Source organism: Nannospalax galili, unplaced genomic scaffold (assembly GCF_000622305.1).
Source record: "Nannospalax galili isolate Female #2095 unplaced genomic scaffold, S.galili_v1.0 scaffold195, whole genome shotgun sequence".
Classification (NCBI taxonomy): domain Eukaryota; kingdom Metazoa; phylum Chordata; class Mammalia; order Rodentia; family Spalacidae; genus Nannospalax; species Nannospalax galili.
Window position 1 is genome coordinate 990,938 of NW_008335885.1, and position 10,349 is coordinate 1,001,286.

At 40.3% G+C, this 10,349-nt stretch overlaps 1 protein-coding gene across 8 annotated transcripts in view; it reads left to right on the forward strand.

Moving 5' to 3' along the window:
- The window catches only part of LOC103732159 (zinc finger protein 717), a 21,738-nt gene that overhangs the window by 8,744 nt on the left and 2,645 nt on the right, over nt 1-10,349 (forward strand). For 5 of the 8 annotated variants that reach the window (XM_029562310.1, XM_029562311.1, XM_029562309.1 and 2 more), the window contains 3 exons: nt 4,604-4,702; nt 7,939-8,065; nt 8,401-8,495. In XM_029562310.1, the coding sequence (XP_029418170.1) occupies nt 4,604-4,702; nt 7,939-8,065; nt 8,401-8,495 (321 nt within the window). Of the gene's footprint in view, nt 1-4,603; nt 4,703-4,726; nt 5,119-7,938; nt 8,066-8,400; nt 8,496-10,349 lie in introns of those variants that run through there. The other 3 variants (XM_029562314.1, XM_017797519.2, XM_017797524.2) reach the window with 2 other exon arrangements.

Consider the following 10,349-nt stretch of genomic DNA (forward strand, 5'->3'; position numbering starts at 1 on the left):
GATTTACTATTCTAAATGGTGTGTGTGGGTATGTGCATGTGAGCGCAAGTGCCCATGTAGGCCAGGTGTAGGGTACCCCTGGAGCTGGAGTTACAGGTGGTTGTGAGCCACCTAATGTGGGTGCTGGGAACCAAGCTTGTGTCCTGGGGTCTTCTACAGGAGCAGTTGTAGCACTGCTGAGCCATCTCTCCAGCCCTCCTTACAGCTTTTAGGGCCCAAAAGTAGCTTGTTGGTATCCATAAAATAACCTATTGCAATTTTGACTTAGATTGAATCTATTGATAAAATAGAATGGACGTTGGCAGTAACTGTTATATTAACGAACATAGAATGTCTCTCCATTTATTTCATTTGGTAATTTCATTCCTGTCTTGAAGTTTTTCTCCACTCGATTTTGTATGTGTTTTGTTAGATTTGTACCTAAGGCTTTTAGTCTTCAGGATGATAATGTGTTAGTATTATAGCCTCCCTCCCTCCCTCCCTCCCTCTCTCCCCTTTTCTTCCTCTTTTGTAGGTCTAGTGATCTGAAATATCCCTCATATGTCTGAACATTTGGTTGGTTGGTGGTGCTGTTTAGGAAGACTGTGGAACCTTTAAGAGGTAGAACTTTGCTGGAGGTAGTATGGAATTGGGGTGGACGTTGAATTTTTATAGACCTGCCCTACTTCTTTTTTAATATAACATTTTAATTTTCTTTGAGAATTTCATACAATATATTTTGATTATATTCACCCCTAACTCCTCCCTTTAACTCCTACCAGATCCACACCCACGTCCCTACCCTCAACTTCCTGACCTCTTCTTTTTTTAATTTAATAACCCATCAACTCCAATTTGTGCTATCCATATACTTCTGGATGTGGGGCCATTCACTAGAGCATGGTTTGCCTACCAGGAATCACACTCTTAAAGAAAATTGACTCTCACCACCCCCGAGAAGACATCAACTCTTCATAGCTTCTCACTTAGGGATGGGGGTTCCTAACTCCTTCCCCCTCCATCCTAGAATGTTGACTGACTTGATCTTGTTCAGGTCTTGTGCTCTCAACCACAGCTGCTGTGAGTTCATTAGTGCAGCAGTCCTGTCATGTCCAGAAGACACAGTTTTACTCCAGCCCTCCTTGACATCTAACTTTTACAATCTTTCCACCCTGTGTTCCACAATGGTCCATGAGCCTTGGGGTAGGGTGTGAAATAGATTCCCATTTGTGGTTGAGCACTCCACAGTCCTTTATTCTCTTTAATCAGCTGTGAGTTTATGTCTTAACCACCATTCACTGAACAAATAAACTTTTTTGAGGAGGTCTGAGGGCTGCATTAACGTTGGGGCAGAGGGATGCAAATTTAGAGGGCAGTTTGAGACTTTGTCCATTTAGCAAAATAATAGCAGGTTCACTGCTGGGGCCCATGAGTACTCCATCCATGGGTTCTTGACTGACCCCACTTGTTCTCTCTCTGCTTCCTGTGTGAGGATGAAATGTGATCAGTGAGCCTCCTACTCCTGCTGCCGTGCCTTCCCTGCCATGATGGGCTGTGTCCCCTCCAAACCTGTGAGTCAGAGTAAACCCTTTCCTCCCTCAGTTGCCCTCTGTCAGGGTAGTCTATCAAAGAAACTAATGTAGGATCTAATTTGGATCCTTAGAAATTGCAGTTTTTCTGGGGCTGGAGAGATGGCTCAGCAGTTAAGAACACTGGTTGTTCTTGCAGGAGACCTGAGTTTGAATCCCAGAACCCACATGACAGCTAACAACTGTCCTTAACTCCAGTTCCAGGGGATCCGATGGCCTCTCTGTCCTCTGCAGGCATTGCATGACATGGGTGCACTTACCTATATGCAGGCAATATACTCATACACATAAAATTAAAAAAAATATTAAAAAAAAGAAATTGCAGTTTTTCTTTCTACTTTTTTTAGTTATCTGGCAATGACAAACTGGCTTCTGTATTTTTAGCTTACATTCTGTGATCTTGGTGTAATTGCTTAATAGTTTTCTGAAATTTCTTTATAAATTATTTATATTTATGGTATATCATGTAATGTTGTGATATACATATCTATTTTATAATGTTACTATCAGGGTTAACATACATGTCTCCCTAAATAGTTGCTATTTCATTCAACTCATTATTTTGAATACAATTTGTGTGTGTGTGTGTGTGTATGTGTGTGTATATGTGTGTGTCTGTCTGTCTGTGTAGAGATCTATCATATGATTAGCTGTAACCATCCTACTGTGCAGTAGAACACCAATATATTTCATGTACCCATTGAAATTTAATACCCTCTGACCAACCTTTCTCTTTCCCTCCCTCACCTTTGCCCCTCTCTAGCCCCTAGCAGCCACTATTCTACTCTGAACTCCTGTGAGGTGAACTTTTTAAGATTCTGCATAGAAATGAGATCTGACACTTGTCCTTTAAAAACTATTTTTGCTGATTCTTTGAGAATTTCATACAATGTATTTTGATCATATTCAGATCCTCTCCCCCGACTCTACCTCCATCCCACGCTACTACTCCCCTACTTCATGTCTTCTGTTACTAATTTTAAAGGCCTATTGAACCCAATTTGTATTCACCAAATTCTATAGCCTGGTCAACCTACCAGGTGTCATATCCTTAAAGAAAACTGACTCTCTCTCAGTTGCTCAGAGATCTCCAGTTAGGGAGATCCATGCTGGGCTGCTGTCTGGCTTGGGTTTGCGGAGGTCTTATGCATGCTATCACAAGTACTGTGGGGTTCATATGTGTAAACTGCCCTGTTGTGTCCAAACAAAACAGTCTCCTTGCATTTATCCATCCTTTCTTGCTATTACAATCTTTCTACCCCTTCTGCAATGATCCCTGAGCCTTGGGAGGAGAGGGTGTGATATAGGTGTTCCATTTTGGACAGAGTACTCCACATTCTCTTATTTTCTGCATGTTGACCAGTTGTGGGTCTCTGTGTTAATTGTCATCTGCTTTAAGAAGAAGCATCTCTGGTAAGAGTTGAGAGATGCGTTAATCTATGGGTATAACAGGAAGTCATTAGGAGTCAGTTTGATATTATGCCCATTTAGCAGAATAATAATAGTAGGCTCTCTTCTACAGCCCAGACCTGTCTAGCCACAGGTTCTTGCCCCTGATAATCCTGCCAATTATGGGCTCCATCTTGAGAAATGGGCCTTAAATTTAATCAGAAGGTGGTTGGCTACTGCCACAACATTCATGCCACTATTCTATCAGTGAGCATATCTTGCCAGGCCAGTTGTTATTGTAGCTTCCAAAATTCACAGCTAGGTAAGGTTGACGATTACTTTTCTCTACCAGTAGCATGCATAGCTCCTTCTAGCACTATGAAAGCTAGGCAGTAGAGGTGAAGGTTTGAGGTCATTACCAGCTTGATTTCTCCCTGTTTTTTGTATGACTCATGTACCTAGTGTCTTCAGCAATAGGCTGTTACTGTCAAGTTCTGGCAGGTAACCAAGAGCAATGGCAATGCCTAGCATCGTTTGAGGATATCTGGGACCTCCCTCCAAAAGAGGGAGTCCATTTCTGGTATTAGGCTTTTTATTTGCTAACCTGTGGTGTCAGGTAAGACCATTGAATCCCTATTATAGGGTAAGTACATTTAAACCCTTTTTTAAAAACCTTTTTTCATATTGTATATGTATATAGTTTTAAAAGCTACAGTAATAGGTTCCATATGACTTTTAATCTGGCTTACTTCATTAACATAATGTTGTCTTGTTTTATCTGTATCTTGTTTGTGGCTAATAGCATATATTTGCTTTACTGCATAATTTATTCATTAGTTGGTGGATCTTTCAGTTGATTCCATTTTTCACTTATTAGGATTAGTACTCCAATGAACATGGAAGGGCAGGAAGGACATATTGATTTTATTTCTTTTAGGTCTCCCAGTGATAGGATTGCTGGATGATATCAGTTCTGTTTATAATTGTTTGAGGAAACTCCATGCTATCTAGAATGGCAGTAATAATTTACATTCCCACTCTGTTCAAGTTCCATTTTAGCCACATCAGCACCAGCACTTGTTATCCTTTGTGTTTTTGTATACTAGTTACTTTTCTGTTGCAGTGATAAAACACCATGACTGAGGCAACTTATAGAAGGAAGAGTTTTATTTGGCTTGTGGTTCCAGAGGATTAGCATCTATAATGGTGAAGGAGGCATGGTGGCAGAAGTAGCCAGAGCAGAGAGCTGAGTGATCACATTTTCATGCAGGCACAGGAAGCAGAGAAATCCAGACTTGGCTATATACTCTCATAGCCCATCCCTGGTGATGGCTTCCTCTAACATGGCCACACTCTCTAAAGGTTCCATGATCCTCCCTAAACAGTGTCACAAACTGGGAACCAAGTGTTCAAATACTGGGAGCCTATGAGGGACACTCATTCAAACCATTGCATTTTATTAGTAGCTTTTCTGATTAGAGTGAGGTAATATATCAATACAGTTTTGATTTGTGTTTTTAAGATAAGAGGTGATATTGTTTTTCCATAGAATCTATTTAATGTCTTTAGAAAACTGCCTATTTAGATCTATTGATTATTCTATTTTCTAACCTAATTAATCTTTTTTTTTTTTTTTCCCTTTGTAGACAGGATCTCCTTGTAGCCTCAGCAGGCCTGGAACTCACCATGTAGACCAGGCTCCCATGGATCTGACTGCCTCTGCTTCTCAAGTGCTGGTATTAGAGGCATGTGTCCACACCTGGCCCTTCTAACCTAATTAATCTTTTAAAAACTTTTTATTGTGTTTATTGTTTTCCATGTCTGTTTTGGTTAGCACATGGGGTTTTTACCTGGGAATGCTCCACAGTGAGCTTCGCGGAGCTTCCCCAATTCATTAATTGTCATTGCAGTTTTCCTCCTGTGGCAGCCGTTTTCACAGTGCCTCCCTAGTGACTGCTCCTGCTGTGTGGCTCCCTACACTCACCTGACTGCCTTAGTTAGGGCGGCTGCTCTGTGCTTTGTTCTCACTTTCAGATCTAAGAAACAGTGCTGACTTTTGCTTGTTCAGCTCTTCATTTGATTTTAGGACAGAATAATAATGTCCTGGGTTAGTCACTTTTCTATCACTGTGGAAAATAATTGAGCATCAGCTTACATAGAGGTAAGTTTCACTTTGGCTCACAATTTATGTTGTTTTCATCCCTGGTCACCTATCCCCCTGCTTTTGGCACCGTAGAAATGCAGTGCATCATGGTGGGCCATTGTGGCAGTGGAAGCTCCTCCCCTTCTCTCAACCTGGAAGTGAAAGAAAGTATCAGGAATGGGCCTTGGTCCTGATAAACACCCCCACCTCAGGCTGCATTTCTTATAAGGAACCTCATCCTGGCAGACCCAGCCTCTTGAAGATTCCACTGCCTCTCCACAGCACCATGGACTGGGAACAAGCCTTTAACACATGGGCCTGTGGAGGACATTCCGTACCTATGGACAGGATGCAGATATTAGCTTCCTACACACAAAATAACATGATTGTATTTTTACAGTACTTTGTGGACAAAAAATTTTTTCTCCATAGAAGTATGAATGCGATCATTTTAGTAGTCTGTTTTTATTATTGTTAGTTGTGCACAATAAGGGGTTTCAGGATTACTTTCCCATATGTGCATTTAATGCACTTAGATGACATTCACCTCTGTTACTTGTTCTTATCCCCCCTTCCTCCTTTTTTACATCTCCACCCACCTCTGCAGCAGTTCCTTTTACTTTCACGTCCTTTCCCCTCCGTCTTTTCCACATGTGAGTGAAAAAATTGTGATACTTGTTTTTGTGGGACTGGTTTATTTCACTTGACATGGTGATCTCTTATTCTTAATGTTGAACTGTCTCATTTTGTGGGATAAACTCAGAACATTTCTTCTTGGTTTCTGTAGTCAGTAAATCTTTGTCTTCAGATTCCTCTGTTTTTTTGACTTCTTGAATCTCAGATATTCTTTTTAAGCCATTTCTTTCATTGGGGGAACCATAGAAGCTTGAAATGTTTTGTGTACAGCTTGCATCTCTCTACTGAACTCAACCAATGTGATTATGTATATACGCTTGACAGTTTGATGTCCTGCATATATATTCAGGTCTGTTTCTCTGACACCAAATAATCTTCATTTTCCCCAATTTTGCTCAATAGCAGCAGTATTAGTTCTTTTGTCCTATTCTGATCAATTTAGTCCCAAATTCTGTTCTGGGTTTTGCGCTTTTTTTGTTTGTTTTTGTTTTTAGGTTTTTTTGAGTCAGGGTCTCCCTGTAGCCCCCACTGTCCTGGAACTCACTATGTAGACCAGGCTGGCCTTGAACTCATAGAGATCCACCTGCCTCAGCCTCCTGAGTGCTAGGATTAAAGGCGTGTGCCTGGCTTGGGTTTTGCTTTGTGACTCTCCATTTTAAGATTGCATCTTCACATCTTGTTCTTTGTATTCAGAAACATGTCCTTGAGTCTCACTCTCGTTTCTTCCCCTCTGATTCTCCCATAAGCCTTTCCTGCTTTTCCAGAGAATGACTGTTTGATTCATTTCCTGTTCTGATGGGACCTCATCATGTATTCTCCATGGTTTTGCTCAGAATGAACACAAGTAATTGTATGTAGCAAGGAAATATTGGAATGCCAGAGTACATACTTTTAATTTGTAAGAAAATGAAGACCAATAGGCACATAAAAGTTACTGTTAGAATTTATCTAGATAAGAAATAAGAATCATTCAGTCTGAAATAACTTCCTTCAATTTTATGTATGTTTTCCTGTCATCACAATCCGGGTTCATTCACCTTTACATGGTATTATGTATAGAATCATTAATGTACTATGTTTTATTTATATGATTGAAAGAAAACTTTTGCTGTTGCCTCTTTTTCTTTTTCTTTTCTTTTCTTTGGTCTTTTTGAGACAGGGTCTCTCCGTAGCCCCAGCTGGCCTGGAACTTGCCATGTAGAACAGGTTGACCTTGAACTCACAGAGATCCTCCTGCCTCTGCCTCCCAAGTGCTGGGATTAAAGGCTTGCACCACTATGTCCAGCTGCTGTTGCCTCTTAGTCATTACAGGATGTGACTCACACATGGAACAGCAAACATATTTGGTTTTTCAGTGAAGGGCAAGTTCATGATAAAATAGAACTGTTTTCTCCTTCCTTGCTTTGTCTACATTGAAGTTCATCCAGCCACTTAATGTGCATATTTATTTATACTTACATTTTCTTCATACCAGATTAAAATTTCTTTGAAGGGACAAAATTTTATTATGAGAATTTCTACCAACCGTTAGGTTTTAAGGAAAGAGAGGAGAGGTTCTAGGGAGCAAGAGGTAGAATTGAATTGTTCTCCAGGCAAGGTATTTATTAACTCAGGCAACAGGCAGTAGGTGATGGTTCTGAAGGAGAGTTTCAGCCATGTTGGACAAAAACAAAGTGCATACTTTTAAAGGTTTCTGAGACAGAGAGAAGTCTTATATCATGAGGAAGCAGACTTAGTAAATATACAACTTATGCTACTTGACTGAGGTTGGAGAATGAAGCCTATATGACTTTTGGCAGGGGTCACTCTCTGAGTAGGGGAATGGAGCGTGGTTAATGCATGACCCACACAAAATGACAAGTCAGGCTGCCCCCAACCTGGTTGGCATAGTGGGAGCTGGGTATGTTCTTGCTTTGTTTGCAACCCTATCTGCATAGGGCCTGGTTGCCTGGAGGGCCTAGGTTCCCTTACACCAGCACTGAAGGTTTTGATCTGTAAGGTCAACATTATTCTGCATTAATTAATAAATCATAATATCAGGATAGCTCCATGATGTTTGTTTTTCCTAACATATAGAATAAAAAGCAAGGTTAATCATAATGGAAAATACTAGCGCCTTCCATCCCCCCAAGGGAAGCTGGATCTTCTAGATTCCTGTATATAAGCTCAGCGTGACTGACTGAGAAATGTGTATCGTTACAGGATTTGGTGTCATTTGAGGATGTCACTGTGAACTTCACCTGGGAAGAGTGGCAGAATCTGGATGATACTCAGAGGACACTGTACAGGAATGTGATGCTGGAGACCTATAGCAGTCTGGTGTCCCTGGGTGAGTAGAACTCCCAATAAGTCTCAGGAGCACTTTCACTCTAGTAAATATATGAACACTTGTTAGCTGTCATGTGAGTGCTGGGATTCAGACTGGGTCTTCTGCAAGAACAGTTCAGTGTTCTTAACCGCTGAGCCATCTCTCCAGCCTCCGTAAATATATGAACACTTTTAAGGTTTAGTGCTACTTATGGGTAAGATTGAAGGCCACAACTTTTGACTGTTTCTCACTCTCTAATGAGAGGTTCACATCTGCCCTTTCACTGCATTTTGTCTTTCTTCAAAGAATCTGAGTTAGCAAAAATTTTCTAAGTCCTACATTGCTTCTATTAATAGGACAGTGCATCTCTAAACCTGAGTTGATCTTCAAACTGGAGCAAGGAGCAGAGCCATGGACAACAGAAGACCCTGCAAACCAGAGCCTACCAGGTCAGTCAGTACGCTTTGATGGGAAGTCATGCCCAGCATACGTTGGCCATTTTACCAGTTCATCCCCAAGTTCCAGATCTGGGCACTCAAATATATGTTCGTTACATAGTCTGCAAGGAGCACTCTCTCACAAGTCTTCTCTCTGCCTTTTGTTATTTGGCGTTTTCTCTGGCACTTCACTTTTTGCTATTCTCATTTGCCTCTTAACCTCCAATTTCTTGGGGATTTTGTTTTCAGACATTTATTCATGTATTTGTTTTATGTTTTAGCACATCTTTATAAGGCACATTTCAAGCGCTGATCAGTGTTCACTTGCACATCAAACAAAAATGATCAAAATAATGCCATTATTTCATAGAATTTACATTTTGGTGAAAGGGAAACAAAATTATATACAGTAGGGAGTCAGAAACAAGGATGTGTAATGTTGAAGCATAGAAAAGAGAGAGGCCGAAACCTATCATGTGGCAATGAAGGATGCTCAGAGAAGACAGTGTTAGGATTACCTTTGTTGTTGTTTACTTGTATTTGTGGTTCTGGATGCCAAGCCCAGGGCCTTGGTATTCTAGCTAAGTGATCTCCCACTGAGCTACGTTCTTAGAGGCATTATTAGGTGCTTACTTTGGGAAAGCTTTAATTTCAGTTACGGTTTTTAAAATATTATATATAATGGGAATTATAACAGCTAAACTCTACTATGAGCATCAGTCTTGAAATGCAAATGTGTAAATGGATAGCTTAGAGATGGTATTGAAAGGAGGGCCTAGTGTTGGAGTATGGGAAGGGGTTGGCCCACTTGGGAAAGAACCAGGAATTTCTTGGTCCTGAGGACAAGTGAAACAAATTTTCATGTTGAAGAACTCAATCTCTCTCTCTCTCTCTCTCTCTCTCTCTCTCTCTCTCTCTCTCCCTCCCTCATATCTCTGTCTCTATCATCTATCTATCATCTATCTATCTATCTATCTATCTATCTATCTATCTATCATCTATCATCTATCTATCTATCATCTATCATCTAATCTATCATCTATCATCATCATTATTATTATTATCGATCTATCTTCTATCATCTGTATCTATCACCTATCTGTCTGTCTGTCTGTCTGTCTCTGTGCATCTATCTATCTATATTGGAGTGGGGAGTATAGTTTGAATGTAGCATTTCTTTTTTTCTTCTTTCATTCTAAAGCAACAAAGAGAATGAGAAATGTACAGAAGACCCCACTTTCTTTTTCACTAAGAGAAGTAGAAATCTCTGTAAACAGGGTCACGTCCTTGAGAACTCATGGCTTATCAGGCACAAGTGCATGGACCATCAATTTGGGGGAGAGTGCCAGGGCTTATGGTTTCAGAAGGGGGTCACACAAACACTTTTCAGAGATGATGTATAGCACACATTTGTTCAGTCATAGACTGAAGTTTCCTTGTACTTATGATGGTTCAGAAATTGGAAATGGCATTCAATTAGAACTTCAATTACTGGTGTCTGCTTTGTGTGGAAGTGGAAGAATTTTATATTTGATAAACTCACAATATCTGTGGTCACTCCTCAATAAAGTCGAAACAAAGATGCAAAATTCTGGCCATAGGGAAGTTTCTGATTGGGAAGCAGTCTATTTGAGCTTACTCATATTTGGCGAAGGAGAATCTCTGAGAAATGATTGTCTCTTTCAGGGCAAGATAATGAGAAAAATGCCAGAAAGAAAATCTCATCACTGTCATAGTAACAAAATAGAGGAAAAGGATAGGGAGAATGTGACTATGTCCTAAAGGGAAGAGTGTACCCAGCAATAGGTGACTGTTTTAACAAAGTGTTTCTGCATTTAACATTAGAAAGTCCACCAGTGTATATACCA